Raw genomic sequence first — 16,984 nt, 5'->3', positions numbered from 1 at the left:
TGTGAGAGCCCCGTGTTGTCCTCGCGCTGTCCCCTCCTCTCTGGCTCTCAGTCCCATCATCTGCATAATGACAACACTGGACCAAGTGGTCTCCCACGGCTTCTTTCAGCTCTAAAGTTTCACAATTCTCTGACTGATCCATAAGACTATAAATAAGTTCAAGTTAGAATGAAATTAGGAGAAAAATAATGTAACTTTATAGCCAACCACTATTTTTAATTGGCTACAAGTCCTGAAAGTGAGGGAGAAAACAATCACACCCACATAGAGGGCTATATAATCTTGGTGGAGAGGTGTCAAAGAGGTCACCTTATCATCTTCTGGTACTGTATCATAATTTCTTTCCTCATATATTAAAATATAATTGAAAGTATTTAACATACGCCACTGTTATTTACAATAGGGAATATTTAGGATGTTAAAACTACAAGAAAGCTTAATTTCTATTAAAAGTTTGATTTTAAAAGGTCTGCTGTGTTAATTATATGTTGTTACCTCTAGGAGTCCTTTTTTAGTAGGGAAAAAATAAATAGTAGAGGGGAAAAAAGAGGAGATAGAGTTCTGCTGCCAACCAAGATAGAGTTAGAGAAATCAGATTTCCCCTCTGAAAAACCAGAAAACTGGACCAATTATCTGAAATGATGGCTGTCACACACTAGACAACAGGCAACACAGGACCATGACCGCTGAGAAAAAGGAGACAGGACAGAAGCCCTAGGGTGATCCCAGCTCACTGTTCGGAGGCAGGTTCCAAGCCAGAGCACAGGAGGGAGAACCCAAACCGAGCCCAGTGGTCTTGCTGAGTTGGAAAGGACAGAGGCTGTAGTTCAAGGAGGCAAAGGTGACTATAATTTGTGGGACAAAATACCAGCAAGGGGGGAGCTACACAGAGAGATATCTGGAAATCCACAAAGTGACTCCCTAGTCATTGGCCAAGGACTTATCTGTGTTAAGTGTGAGAGGAGACAGAGTCCAGGGAGGGCACCACTCACTGCAAAGGAGTTAGCAGAAATTCCCAGACCTCCCACAGGGCTGGGGAAGACCTTGTGCTCCCACCGTCTACAGTAGAAAGACCTAACATACATGGCCTTAGGTAGAATCCTCAAAAGAGTCTTACAAGTGGTGCTGAATCATCCCAAAACTGAAGGCTGCTCCAGACCAGTCCTTTCAAAGGATCAATCTGGTTCCAAGTAACTATAACTATACACCAGGAAAATGTATAAATTGAACCTTATTTAAAGGCACACAACAAAACCCAGGAACCAACAACATCCAGCATCCAATCAAAAAACGAAAATACAAAAACTAGGAATGCAAAGAACCTGTAAAATATGACCCACAATCAAGATAAAAATTAAGGAATAGAAAGAGACCCAAAAATGACAGATGTGATGGTACCAGAAGACAAAGTTGTTAAAACACCTGTCATAAACATGTTCTAGACGTTCAAGAAGGTAGAAGAAGACCTTATCACATAACAAGGAGAGAAACGGATATAAAAAAGGCTCAAATGGAACGTCTACAGCTGAAAAATACAGTACCTAAATGAAAAAAATACTGGCTAGGATTAACAGCAGAATTAGACACTGCAGAAGAAAAGATTAATACCAGCAGACATACTAAGAAATACTACAAAGGGTAAGGGGAGGACCCCAAAACTGAACATGGAATCACCGGCTTATGGGCCAATACCAAGCATCTAACATAGATATAACTGCAGTCCCAGAAAGACAGTAAGGGAGAACAGCAAAAACACTGAAGAAATAACAGCTGACGAATTTCCCAACTTAATACAACCTATAAGTCCACACATTCAAAAAACTGAACAAACCCGAACCAGAATAAACGTAAGGAAAATTATGCCAAGGTGTATCATAATCAACTTGCCAAAAAGGAGTGAAAAAGAATAAAAGCAGCTAGAAAACAAGACACTATGTTCAAAGGAAAAATGAACAACATCAGACTTACCATCAGAAACTATGTAAGACAGAAGACAAGGGAAAGAGATCATTAAAGAATAGTAATAGTCAATCTATAATCTTTTATCCAGAGAACCACCTTCTAAATTGAAGGCAAATTAAAAGCTTAGAGAACTCATTACCAGAAAATCTATACTATGAGAAATGTTAAAGGGAATTTTTTAGGCAGAAGGCAAACGATACCAGGAAGAAATGTGGATCTACGCAAAAGAACTAAAGAGCACAACAGTGGTTTATAAAAGATATTTTTGACTAGTTAAAAAAAATGATAACAATGTATGCTATGGTCCGATGTTTGTGGCGCCCCCGGAATTCATATGTTGAAATCCTACCCCCCACGGTGATGGGCATTAGGAGGTGCGGCCTTTGGGAAGTGGTTAGGTCATGAGGCTGCAGATTAGTGCCCTTATAAAAGGAGACCCCAGAGAGCTCTCTCTTCCCTTCTGCCACGTGAGGTTACAGCAGAGAGCCATCCAAGGATCAGGCTTCAGGCAATCACCAGACACCCAACCTGCTGACACCTTGATCCTGGACTGCAAGACACAGACTTCTGTTACTTATAAGCTGCTTAGTCTCTGGCATCTGTTACAGCAGCCTGAATAGACTAAGACAATATACTGTGAGATTCGCAGTCTATGTGTAAGTAAAATGCACCACAGCAGCAGCGGAGTATGGGAAGGCAACATGAAAGTCTACTGTCGTAAAGGTTCTTGCATTATACACGAAGTGGTATAATATTATTTGTAGATTGTGAAAATTTAAAGATGCATATACGTAAAGCCTAGAGCAACCACAAGAAAAATGTAACAGAGAGGCAGCTATTAGGGCAATAGTGGAATGGAATGATTAAAATGTAATCATTTAAAAAAATACCTCAATCCAAGGAAGTCATGATAAAAGGGAAAAAGGAACAAAACAGATGAGACAACGAGGGAAAAAAAATACTATAGGAGATGTAAATTTAACCATACCGATAATTACACTAAATATACATGGTTTAAGTATCTCAAGACAGATACTGTCAGTCAGGCTGTCTATATGTTATCTATAGGAAACTATATCCTACCTGTAAGAAACCCACTTTAAATATAAAGACACGAATGGGTTTAAAGTAAAAGGGTGGAAAAAGACAGATCATGTAGACTTTAATCAAAAGAAAGCAGGAATGGCTATATTTGTATCAAAGTAAATTTCAGAACAAGGAATATTATTACCAGAGATAAAGAGACATTTCATGATGCTAAAGGGTCAATTCTTTAGAAGGATGTAACAAGCTGAACTGTATCTAAACCTAGTATCTGCACTTCAGAATACATGGTAGAAATGACAGGAGGAACACAGCTGGAGAATTCAATATTCCTCTCTCGGTAATGGACAGAACCTAGAAGGCAGACATCAGGAGAGATATAGAAGACCTGAACAACACTATCAACCAACGTGACCTAATTGACAGTCATAAAACACTTCACCGAACAGCAGCAGAATACTCATTCTTTTCACGTGTTTTACACAAAAAAACATTCATCACAGCAGATCATATTCTGGACCATAGATCAAGTCTCCACACATGTAAGTGAACTGAAATGACACAGGGTATGTTCTCTGACCACAACACAATTAAACTAGGTATCAATAGGAGGATTACCTGGAAAGCCCTAAATACTTGGAAAATAACACCAACAATACATTTCTAAATAACCAATGGGTCAAAGAAGAAATCACAAAGGAAAATGGAAAATATTTTGAACTGAATGCAAATAATGAAAACACGTACAATATCTCAAAACTTGTGGGATACAGCTAAGCAAACCAAACCAAACCAAAGGGTTCAATAACAAAACCATCTTAGAGCACATTTTAGCCGAACTCAATCTATTTGGCAATGATTATACATGGGTGGTAGTTACTCATCTTACATACCAGGGCTTATTAATTCATTGGCAATGCTCAGTAAAAGCAAAGAGCTCTCTGCTGGCTGTTACTGGGGATGCAAAGAGAGCAAGTACGTAATCCTCTGCTCTGTCAGAGCAATGAAGGCCTGTGCCCAAACTCCACAGCCACGCTAGAGGAGGCAGCAGGGCCACGCAGGGAAGGCGCCCGACCCCCTCCAGGACGGGAGGGCCCAAGACCCGGGCTGTGGCCACATGGCCGCGGGAGAGAGCTGTGGGAGTGCAAACAGGGCTCTGGGCAGAGGTCCGGCATGACGAAAGGCAGAGAGCAGAAAGGCCAAAAAAGGCAGGCGGCAGGTTCAGGGAACAGCTGACTGGACTTCACCACAACACAGGTGTCCCATGAGAAAGGAAGCCCAGAGTGACCCATGGCCTGGAACTGGGGCCAGAACCTGGGTTTGAGTTCTGGATCTACTGCTGATGAACAGCGTGATCATGGTGCAATGTCTCTTCTTCTCTGCGGCCCACTCTCCTCCTTTGTGAAGTAGACTGAACCCGCCCCTGTTTGTCACGCAGAGTGGCTGGGGGGCGAGGGGGACAGCCGCACCAAACACATGGTGAAACACTCCGTACCACGAAGGCACCGGGGACTGAAGGCTCTGCTGAGCCGGGAGGGGGCCCAGTGACCCTGGGGCTGAAGGCAGATGAGGGACACCCTGCTGGTGTGATGCTGGACGAGAAGTGACAGAATGTGGAAACAAGAGGACTGTGGCAGAGCAGGCCCGGAGTAACCAGGGCTTCCACCGGCAAGGCTATGGTGGAAATACCAAGGAAGAGGCAAGCAAAGGGGCCCTTCTGAGACGGGCCACGCTGATGCACCATGGATGGGGCAAGCCGGGGAGGGGAGTAAAATGGAACCTGGAGCTGAAGTTGTGGCAAACTCTGACCTCCAAACAGAAAAGCTAGAAAACAGGGCTTATTTTGGTGAGAAGGTATAATACTTCTAAACAAACTTCACCCATACAGTAAGAAACAGCTGACTATGGGAGGAAACCAGTCTCATGTAATAAAATATTTAATCCTAGAAACTATGTATCTATTCTAAAAGCGTCTGGCAAATAACTCCTATGTATATACAAATGCCATTTAGAAGAACACTGTATCTGAGTTTCACCGTTATCATTTCTAATGTCTATAAACTTTCATGTGTTGTGATTTTACTGGAAGGTTATGAAAATGCAAAAAATCACAAATGAGGACACCACAGAGAACTACTAATGTGTTATTGCAGATGCACCAGAATTCACCATCAAGTAAACCTTTGGTGCTCAACGACCAGAGCCAAAGCATGTAAAAAATGAAAAAGATCAGCATGGTGGTAAGAAAAAAAAGAGTTCTCTCTCCCCGAACTCTCTGCTTTAAAACACAATCAATCCAGAAAGCCTAGTCACCTGAATCCACCAAACACACAAGCCTAACAGAAAACACAACACCATTCTTGAATAGAGTGTAACTGCATGGGCTGTGGACTGTGTGTGAACGAATGCCATGCCACCTGCAGCCTCAGAATTCACCACCTACGGTGAGTAGGCTGAAAAAATAAGACTTTATTCACTCCAGTAGAACCGCAGTGACACACTTAGACGGGCCTCGCTATGTGACAAGATGCTCACTTTCAAAACGATGACTAGAAATTATGTCTGAATTCTGTTCACTGAAATTCGCTTGGGTTTGAAGTTCAAACGATTTCCAAATACAACACAGCACCCAAAGTGAAACTGGATTAGATCTGAGTAGTTTATTCCAATAATTCAATGGGTGAAGATTTGTTGTTTCATGAGAATGAAAAGCTTTTCCAAGCCTATCTAAAAGACATTTAAAAAAGTATCTATTACATGCCCATTTATAAATGACTTCTAAGCCACTCACAACAGCTTTTAAAGGTTTGCCACCACAGCTTTTTGCTAACCTACTACCTTTTTTGCCCAGAATCAGTTAGTTCAGAAAGAGTACATGTAGAAAGAAATTCTAACTAGCACCCTGGGAGTAACTTACTCAACGTCTTTGCTTGCAGCATGTAAAAACAAACCTCAAAAGGCAATAAAAAGAAAGGGGGGGGGGAGGAGGAGAGGGAAACATCTGGATAGGCTCCAGAGAACTCACCCGTGCAAAGTCAAATGCATATCTGTAAATAAGTTTAAAGTTTGTAGAATCATTTAATAATGATCTTAAGTAATCCAAAGTATTTCTGAGTTTTTCTGTTGTATCACATCTAGAAAAACAGAATAAAGGCAAATTATAATCTGAGTTTTTTTCTTAATTGGGGCAGTAATATAAAACATAATACCAAAAGACAGAATAAAACCCTGAGTTGGAACACATTCATGCTGACCTATTTTCCCCTACATTTTTGATTTTTAAAAATTTCAAATGTACAGAAAAATGGAAAGAATAGTAACTAAGCACCCACATACCCATTCCCTGGGTTCGTAACAAATACTGTCATGTTCATGCTCTCTCACATACATGCACTTTTTTTCTGTAACATTTGAAAGTAACTTGCCAACGTTATGACACTTCACTCCTAGACATTTATTTATTTATTTTTTTAAAGATTTTATCCATTTATTTGACAGAGACACAGCGAGAGAGGGAACACAAGCAGGGGGAGTGGGAGAGGGAGAAGCAGGCTTCCTGTGGAGCGGGGAGCCCGATGTGGGGCGGGGAGCCCGATGTGGGGCTCAATCCCAGGACCCTGGGATCATGACCTGAGCCGAAGGCAGACGCTTAACGACTGAGCAACCCAGGCACCCCTCCTAGACATTTAAATACCTTCATCACTCTTAATATTTTACCAGTGTAAACTTTCTTAGCTAATATATAGCCCATATACGAAATTCCCAATTGTTCCCCTGATTTTCTTTATAGATGTTTTTTCTTGATCCAGGATCCAATCAAGGCTCACGTATTGCTTTCAGCTGTCTATCTCCTTAGTCTCTAGAAGGTTGTCCTTCCTTTTTTCCATCTTTCTTGACAATGTCATTTTTTTAAAAAGTTGTTTTGTAGAATCGCAATTTGTCATATAATTTCCCTATGATTATACTTCAGCTAGCTACTTATGGTAAGAACACTACTCATGATGTCCTTCTCCCTGCATCCCATGAGGAGGCTCATAATGTCAGTCTGTCCCATTATGAATGATACTAAATTGATTCATTCAATTAAAGTAACATGCCCCAGATTCTCCACTAACAGGTACTTTCCCTCCTCTGAAATGGTATATAATTTATGGGATGCTATCTTGAGACTGTGAATCCTGTTCCTCAACAACCTTTCATCTGGTGGTTTCAGCATCCACTGGTGATATCTGCTTGAACTGACTTTACATTTGAAGACACGAAATGGTGATTTTTCTGACTCTCTCAGGCTGTGCTGCTACTGGCTGGAGTTCTTCCATAAAGAGAAGTTCTACTCACCACCTTTCCTCTTTTCTGGACTTAAGGATTTTTGCTTTTATTCAGTGTTATCACCTTTTATTGCCTTTATTCTTTGTGACGCACAAATTGTTCTCATTTGGGCAGCAGCCCCTTCAAGCTGGTGCCCCTGTCCTTCTGACATGTCCCCGTCAGTCTTTGAGCACGTCCTTGCTTCTGGCACAAGACATCCCAGCTCACTTTGTACTTTCTCTACCCTAGAACTGAAATCAGCTATTTCTCCAGGGAGCTTTGGTGAGAAAAACCTATTTTTACAGGTAAGTGACACACTGTTTATTTTTCCTAAGAAAGTAGACTAATTGGCTATTTTTACAAACCGATTTTTCTGTTCCTAATATCCAGTCCTTAAAAATGAGAACCAAGAGTCACCATTTCCACCAGTGATGTTAACCTTTTCAAAGCTGGATGTGCTTCCTCGTATTCCTCTGTAGAGCTTTTACCTACTACTACTAAGTATAAATAATACATATTGTAAGTATTATCAATGTAAATATTTTATATACCTTATAAACTAAAATATGGTTCATACTAGAGCACACTGATCTATTTTTAGAAATAAATTTGTGAAGGTTTCTTTTTTGTAGCTAACTACGAAACAGTTCCCATAATCTACTGAGATAATAAAATATCTAAAAGTCAAAAACTAGAGTAAATGTTTCATTTCTGTGAATCTACAACAATTTAGAATGTCCTCTATTTCTTCCTGATGTTTGAAAAGTAAAAAAAAAGATAACAATTAGACTATTTTAGAAGGCAGAAAAGGCTTCTTTAAGGGACCGAAATGTTTGCTGACAGCTAAAAGCAGACACTAAATATTTTTAGAAGAGAGGGTTTTCCAGATAAAAGGAACAGCATGTGCAAAGGCCCAGTGGCAGAAGGGGCATGCCAAGTTCAAAGATGAAAAGGAAACCATTGTGACTAGACAGGGTAGATGAAGAGGGGAAGTGAAAGGGAGGTGGGGCCAGGCCATAAAGGGTTTTGTGGTCCATACTGTTTTGTTTTGTTTTTTTAATTGCATCCTAGAAACAACTGAAGTCACCCCCTACCATGGGAGAGACTACAATCATTGGGCTTTGCATCTTCAAAAGCTCACTCTGGATCTCCGTGGAGGAAGGTTGGGGAAGAAAAAAAAAAAAAGATGCTGATAGCCTAGTTAGAGATCTAGTGCCAGACCCCAAATGGGGGGTGCACAGAGGCTAAAAGGACATCCAAGGAAGCAGTAAGTGGGAGTCTAGGAGGCAGGAGGGGAGCAGGGCTTACTTTGCATTGGGCATTCTACTGTATGATTTGATTTTTTATTGTATATATACATAACTAATAATATCTTATTAATAATATGGGGGAAGGTCAAAGAGGAGAGACACCAGCTAACCCCAAAACATTTAAGGCCAAGGTCTCTGCTCTTTACTGGAAGGGAAGGTGAAGGACCAAAGCCACAGGAAATTGGCCAGATACCAGCAGGTGGTTTAGCTAACTCCTGCCCAATGAGAGGAAGAAGAACAGATGTTTGTCTCAACAGATCCGAGGGCAGGGACCACTCATTTCGACAAGTGCTACTGCTACAACAGCTACAAGAAAAGGAAGGAGCTGTGAGTCTTCGGGTAGAATTGCAAGGCCAAACGTGAACGCAGTTCAGTAGCATGCCTGGAAGTCCAGCCACCACCCTGGACAAAGATGTCCTTCTATTTGAAAGATGATCAGAGTTCCTGTCTGGAGTGTAAAGCATAAAATGCCCAAAGTAAAACTTTCCCTTCATTGATGTACTAAAGACAGTGACATAGGTTAGAGCTAATATCATCAATAAAGGGTTTAATCTGCTTTAAAAGGGGCCCTGCCCCACAGAGCCTCTGGACCCACCCCCATCAGGGAGCAGGCCGCTGAGTCACCCCGTCAGAACCACAGACTGCCATCTAGTGGTCACTCCACAAGAGCGAGTGCAGAGGGATGGATTGCCTTCTAACAGGGCCTGTGAAGAAACTGGCTTGGGGAGTTGAAGCAACCAGCCTGAGACTTTCCAGAAAGCAGCCACATCTTCAGCCCGTCCCCCCCGCCTTTCGGTGTAGCACACGTGAGAAGACTCATATCAGCCTGAGAGCGGCAGACCATGCCACTCCGCTCAGGGGCATCATCTCCCCAGAACAAAATGTGAACTTATCGTGGGGTCATTTCTTATGTGAGTTTTGCTCCTGTAACAGATTCAGAAGCACCAGGAAGCAGGACAATAAACCTCAAAGGTTCTAAAACGAAAAGTAGTTCTCCATTACCCGGGGAAAGGCCTTCACCCCTTCACTTAGCCAAAGGTATGTTTCTAGCCCATCATCAACTTCTATGCACCTTCTAACTTCTATGCAAAGTTGGCTACATCTCTAACATCCTTTTGTTCTGTTTAGCGTAAACATCCCTATAAGCTTAATTCATCAGAAGTAAGCCTAAGCCCACGTGTTGGAACAAGGCGATAAATAACAAAACAGTCAACTGAAGCGAGCAGTGTCTTCTCCTGGCTGAGAATGATCTGCAGAGCTTGGGAAGGAGTGTCCCCACCGGCTGCCGTCATTCCTTCCGGCGCTCACAGAACACTGGCCCTGGCGGGGCTGAGAGCCCAGGTGTGACCACAGTGCATCACCTCCCCTTCCCGGTTGGCGAGGCGCTGCCAGGGACACCCAGGGAGTGGTGGAGTGGATTCAAACCTCTGGCTCCAAAACCCACGGGCTTTCTGTTTCTGGCACACTCCCACTGTAACCAGTTTTTTACACTTTGCATTTTAATCAAATATACTAATATATTATAAATACAGGTATTGTCATATACACTTTAATTCCGGTGTGAGTTCAAAACATTTCAATGGACAGGTTTAATAAAACCAAAAGAGAGCAAAACAAGAAAAAAAAATCCAAAATAGAAGACAAAACAGGTAATTCAGAAGAGGGACTACTTTCCATCTTCTACCAGCATATTAGTGATTAGCTTCTAAGCATTCTTATTCTTGTTTACTGGGCGTGCATACCTTACAAACACAGTACTTATTTTATCATTTCAAGAAGCCTAAAGAGAAGTGGCCTTATTACTTCTGGATATTCTGCCTGCACTCTGCTTCCGAACCCCTGACCTGAATGGACTGCCTTGTTCGTGGATTTTGTTTCCCCAGGATGTAGAACACTGCACTTGGCACGTTGCGGCCATTCAAACACTTGCTGAACAAATCACGCATCTAGGGAGGCCCGAGGGAGGGGGAATGAAGGTTCTTACAACTTGATATTGGACTATTCTGAACTATAAAGAACCTTAAAGGTTATTCTGAGTAATTATCCCTTCCTCAGTGATGGGGAAAGCCATCTCAAAGTTTCATGCCAAAAAAAGAAAGCAGGCTCCTCAATGTCCTTAGAGTGGGTCAGCTTATCATTTCATCCTGAATTGCAAGGACCAAGTGGCCGTCTCCTATGGGAACCCATCTGCCACCAAGTGCGTCACACCAAGCGGTAAGTGGGTTCCCAATAAAGAACCGGCAGGGTCCCTGCAATCCCCCCGGGACTCCCTGAACATACACAGACCTCTTCCAGGGAACTGCACACTTCCCAGGCAGTGTGGCCCTCATATGGGAAAGGCCTGGCATTGTGTAACATTCTTTGGTAAAGGCAAATGTAAAAAAGAATCTAGAATGACATAAAAATGGATATTATACCCTCCCCCTCTGAAGACAAATGAAAATGTGCCTGAAAAATATTAATGGTGCCTTCTCTGAAACCTTGAAATAAAATCTTGATGTGGCCATGCATTCGTCATGACAAGGACCCTTAAAAAAGAGCAGCCATCCTGCACTGTGTTCGGAAGGCAGCACAGAAAGTCCGTGAGGAAAACAAGGAGAGTGAGTAGACTTGAAATTGTCAAGGACATGTGCCCAACACCAAAAACACAGTTTTTAAGGAGATTTCCGAGGACTTAACCCTAAAATTCTAGAGCATGCTGTCAGGAAAGTGTATTTGTAAAAGGGTGACTTGACTTTTACCTAAAACTCATCTGCCATCAAACAACAGCTGTCAGAGGAAGAACGTGACTTAAAGAATCAGAAGTCTGGGGTTTTCCTCCCCTTTCTGCCACTTACTTTAACACATCATGTATCCCTAAGCCTCAGGTTCCTCATTTGTAAAATGTGCAGGACAAAGCCTGATCGGTCTTCCTCACCCGGCAGCCTCAAATGGGCTCAAATGAGCGAGCAGTGAAGTGCATAACCAACTACTACGGCCAGGGGCAAAGAAAGCATTTTTATCAGTAACAAATGGACAATGCTAGTAAGCTGGCAAATTCCAAATTGTTTAAATAAACCCATAAAACCATTTCCACTCCAATTTCAATCCAGTAAGTATCAAAGTTATTCCAAGTCAAAGTGAAAAAAGAGTCCTTCCGAGTACTTTAGATCAAAGTTACCATGTTAAAAATCAGCACTTCATCTTCCAGTACCACTGAAATATTTACTCACCCATCCCAACTGTATCCTTCAATGCCCAATAATAGAGTAACAGTTGTTTTCTTGAATGAACCTTAGTGTGGGCACCCCCCCCCCCCACGCACACATGCATGCACACACATGCATGCGAAGTGAACTCATAAAACCACTGGGTTTTTTTTCTTATTCTGGCTCAGGTAACACAAACAGAATTGCTATTATTACTTTTTAATCACTAGAGTAATGAAGTTCCAATTTTGCCCAAAGCTAAAATCAGAATATATAAAATAGAAGCTATCAAATATTTTCACTTCTAAGTTAAACTTGAGTCAACTTTTTCTCCCTACCTGTAAACCAGATGCTAATATGCCTTTGCTTTTTAAGCTCTAAGTCTGTGCTAATATGGTAGTCACTAGATGCACGTGGCTACCAAGCACTTCAGATACAGTTAACACAAACTGAGCTGGATCAGAAATGTAAAACATATACCAGAGTTTGAAGATATAATATGAAAAAAAGAAAAGCTCGTTCATTTTTAAAATATTGATTATATGTTGGAATAACAACATTTTGGATATTTGGAGTTAAATAAAATACATTAAAATTAATTTTACCTGTTTCTTTCAACTTTTTTTAATGTGACTGTTAGAAAGTTTAAAATTACATATGTGGCTCCCATCTATGAGAAGAGGCTGGTCTATTTCTATTGGGCAGATCTGCTCTAGAAGAATACTAAAATAAACAATATACATTATATAAACATTTTAATTGCTAAAATTTATGCATAATGTCCTCTCTTCACCATATAAAAATGGGATTTGGTCTTTACACCTATGGCCACAGGTGAACTGTGCCAGATCACTTGGCTTCCTCCAGTCACCCAGCCCGGGCTCCCTGACAACCCAGGGAGGAAACAGCCAGCTGGGGAGTGCATGGGTGCCTCCCCCCAGACCCCCGGCCCAGGACAGCCTCAGGACTTACTGTAGAGAAGTCATTCCTTTTAACCATTCCTGTAGAGTAAAATAACCCATGTTTTGTGCATCCAATTTCCAAGCTAGGACAAGCATAACTACCTGTATAAAAACAAACAAACAAAAAATTAGAAAGACCAATCAAATCAGAATGACAGATCCCAGTAATTAAAACATATCAACAACTTTCCAAATGCTTCTGTTCACGGTAGTTTAGTCACTGAAATATGAACAGGGTAACTTCAAAAATGAGTTCTAGTTCGGAAAACATCTAAAAAGTTTGATAATTAGTCTGATGACAAAGGCTTGGAGGAACATGAACTCTTATGATGCATGATGGTGGAAGTGTAAAGCCATTAACCTCTCCAGAGGGCAATTTTGCAATATTTACCAAAATTAAAACCAGTTATCAACTTAGCAATTCCACTTACAGAAAGTTATGTTATAGATACACCGCACATGTACATAAAGATGTTATTATTCAATAATATTCCTGCAGTCTTATTTATAGTAGCAAAAGACTGAGAACAACCAAACATCTATTAATAAGGGCCTAATTAAATACTTCCTTGCTGAATGCTCTCCACACAAAGAAATACTATGCCACCATTAAGACAAAAGAAGTAGAGCTATCAGCAGAAACGGGGAACAATCTCCAAGGTTTATTAAGTGAACAGAGCAGGTGCAGAGAAGAGGGCTAAAAAAAATAAAAAGGTCGGTGGTAGGTCATAGATAATAATGGCGTATCACAAACACATTAATGTTTGTGAATTTAACTGTATACGCTGGAGGAAAACTATTTGAAAGTGGCCCAAAATTCCACTTAAAAAGCGCTATGCCTGGACTGAACACAGGCTGAGTGGCCCAGCTCCATCACTTCTCAGTGGGGCACCACTCTGGCTTCGAGGGAGTCTTCGGAAACTCTGGAAGCATCAGGAACTGTGACAACTCTAGTTTCCGGCACTGCTTATCACTTAGCTGCTTTAGGGAAAAAGATGGCTCAGAGATCCTGATGTTGAGTTTAATGAACGCTTGAAGACGTGAAGACAAAATTACATTTCAAAGGTACATCCAGCTTCAAACTGTCCAGGACTCCACAGAGGGACAGAGCTGAGTCCACCCATCCGTGACTGGGGAAGAGGAGGAAGCCTTCCCATCTCGTCTACCTCAAAGACCCAAGATAAGATGAGGAATAACTAAAAAAGAAAGTAGGTCAGCCCTAGACAGGTAAAGAGGGGCAGGGCTTTGCTAGGACCATCCCACCACTCTGTGGGCTGGTTATCTCTGGACAGTTGTCCATACCTAAGGGACACCCAAGTCCTGACCTGGGGATCACATATACACTGCTGAATGGCTACATCTCCATTTGTTGTAACAATAACAACAATAAAAACAATGGGAAGAAAATAGATGTTTCTGCAGAAATTGGCCAGGGACTAGCATAGTCCACATCTGGCAGTTAATTTCTTTACACAGGACGTGAAGGCTTCAACCACTACAACTTCCCCAAACATTAATCCACCATCCATGTGGCCCCACTGGGTCAGATGGTGATGGTGGTAAGAGGATGAGAGAACTTGAAAAAAGTAAGGCAAGCAGTCAATTAGAAATCACTCGAGATGATTTAATTAGCCCCTGAGAGCCAACACACACACATTAAGTACTCCAGAAGAATGATATGAGGGAGATTCAGAAAGTCTGTCCTTTTGTTTGCCAACAAGGTAGTTTGTAGACTAAAAACGTCCAGCTTTGTCTAATTTATAACTGCAAGATTAATGAAAAGCTTTCTCTTCATGCTGACTTTATACCTTGGAAATTATTATCCGTGAGAACCCACTGAATCTCTAAGCCCTTTCATCAAATCTCAATTAAATCAGTACATATCGATTTTTAAAGTCACTAGATTTTTTAGATTAAAAAATCTAGATTACTAGGTAGATTACTAGCATTGATCAGTAAACCAATGTTTCTACATATTATACACATCATCACAAAGTATCATCCCTTAATAGGTTAAGAAACTTTAACTTAAGAGACCAGGGGGCTACTCAGAAGAACTTCCCAAAAAGACATGTTCTTCCAAATATTTACACATTAGTGGATTTCTCCTCATCCCTCAGCTTTTCTTGGAATTTTGACTCTGGCATACATATCAATTTACCTAGGTGAAATAACCCACATTTTCTAATTCAAACTTGGTATGTTCTCAAACAATATCTATACTCAATCCTCTATCAGAAAGATTTAAAGTTCCACATAAACACTTGTTAAGTTAAAACAATGGTTAGGACACAGAAACACACAAACACACACATAAGTATGCAAGAAATGTGGCTAAAAAGCCAAGTTGATATTTGCAATGAGTATTTCTTTACATAAAAAGGACCTTTCTTATGGTAGCTAATCAGGATGCTAATTACTTAAAGGATTTTGCTGTTGCCTTAGTAAATGACAGCGGATTTGAATTTTACAAGCCTGCTTCAATTTCATAAGCTCTAAGTCTTCAGGCAAGGTGAGGGCTTTAGAACCTACCTTTTAAGTGTTTTAAAGTACTAAGTCAACAGTGCAGACAAGCCTTTAAAAAACAACTTTACTGCTTATTTTTCAAATGTTAACACTTCTGATACTGGGATGCATTCACAACTGATGCATATCAGAGTTTACTTAGCAACGTTTTTTCTTTCTTAGTGATGATATAAAATACAACTTCTGTTAGTGGCGTCTTAGAAATGAAGTACAGTAATAAATACTTTAGAATAATATTCTGAATTTGGTCTCCTGGACTTCAGTGTGATTTGACATTTCAAGACTATTTCTTTTCCTAGAGAAATCAAGAACTAAAGGCCTCATCACTGCTCCCCAAAAGGACAACAGCAGCTCTCCATTACTGAGTACTGGTATTTGAAGAACTAGAATCCACACCAGCACTCCCTCCCCCCCACCCCCAACAGGCCTTTCCCCACCCCTGAGAGTAAATGCTCCCGGAATGCCTCTCCCACTGGCGGCCTGCCCTGGCCTCCTGATCTCCTCCCCTCTGGGCCCTGCCGGCCCCCTCCAATCTAGGCTGACGACTGTGCTCTGGGTAGAACCTTTAGGTCCGCTCTCAGGCCCAACTCACTCTCACCCTTCTTACCATTCAGTCCAGAAAACACTCCGCCAACCCTGGCCCAGCTGCCATCAGGAAACTTCCTTCATGAAGCCAGTGAAGTGTTCTTTTTTGTGTCCATGACTAGTCTATGGACCACATCAGGCAAACAGTATTGGCCCAGATGTCCCTAAACCTTTATAGCAAGCTGAATAATTTATTAAGATACCTGAACTAGATCACATTAAAATAAAAAATACAAGACAGAAATCCATATAATGAGCTAAAGGCTCTTCAGAAAATGTAGTGTTGCGGGGAGTAAGGGGGAGGACAGAAGCATAGAAATATTAAGGGTAAAGAAAAGTTTTAAGAAAAAAGTGTGAAGTCTTAATTTCTAGTTGTCTTTAAGAGCATGATATATACATGGGCACCAGCTATCTTGCCAAGAAGAGTCTGAATGAGGGGGATGAGCTCTTGAGATCTCTTCTAGATCATAAATTCATTTAGGATCGAAGACATATTTGTTAAATTGGAGGCTAATGCAATATTAAACTGCATAGTTAATGAGCCAAGGCACTTGTATGAGCATCATTTTTCATTTTAGTGTAAGAGAGATGATGTAGGAACAGGAAAAAATATTCAACATGATAAGAATTAGGAAAAAATAATTAAGCATATAAAATAACTTCTAATTAAAATTTTTTAAGGAAATACTTAGGGCCTTTATATACTAAAAAGCAACTCCTGTGTTAAATTCAATCAGAAGTGAAAGAGCTATGAAAAATTCTTGATAATTACAACCTACTCAAAACCCTTATGAATAATTAATTATTCAAAGATCTGGACAAACTCTGCATTAGGCTGGAATAACTATAGAGGGGGACAAATAGAGAATAGACTGTGACTCAGTCTCCCAGGTGATCTCTCAATGGAGGTACACATGCCCACACCACTTTTTAAACATCTAGTTTAATTACTTTATTACCATGCCTTTTATTTACAAGAACGTAAACAAGAGAAAAAAATGACTGGTTACACCACACCAATTACAACAAAAATTTTTGCTTAGAAATCAAATTAGAATTGGAACTTGTTACCCAGATTGCCTCACAAAACTAACACACC

General features: G+C 40.9%; 1 protein-coding gene across 8 annotated transcripts in view; it reads right to left on the bottom strand.

The window, feature by feature from the left end:
* The window catches only part of DCUN1D4 (defective in cullin neddylation 1 domain containing 4), a 69,159-nt gene that overhangs the window by 11,478 nt on the left and 40,697 nt on the right, over positions 1-16,984 (bottom strand). For all 8 annotated transcript variants that reach the window (XR_006791829.3, XM_045881173.3, XM_045881174.3 and 5 more), the window contains 2 exons: positions 12,785-12,876; positions 6,032-6,140 (listed from right to left, as the gene is read on the bottom strand). Coding sequence is in view for 7 of the 8 variants with exons in the window: in XM_045881173.3 (XP_045737129.1) it covers positions 6,032-6,140; positions 12,785-12,876 (201 nt within the window). In the remaining variant the exon portion in view is untranslated. The remainder of the gene's footprint in view (positions 1-6,031; positions 6,141-12,784; positions 12,877-16,984) is intronic.

Source organism: Mirounga angustirostris, unplaced genomic scaffold (genome assembly GCF_029215605.1).
Source record: "Mirounga angustirostris isolate CCGP_5_RB_7025 unplaced genomic scaffold, mMirAng1.0.hap1 SCAF_2, whole genome shotgun sequence".
NCBI lineage: Eukaryota > Metazoa > Chordata > Mammalia > Carnivora > Phocidae > Mirounga > Mirounga angustirostris.
This window is presented reverse-complemented; position numbering and strand designations above follow the sequence as displayed.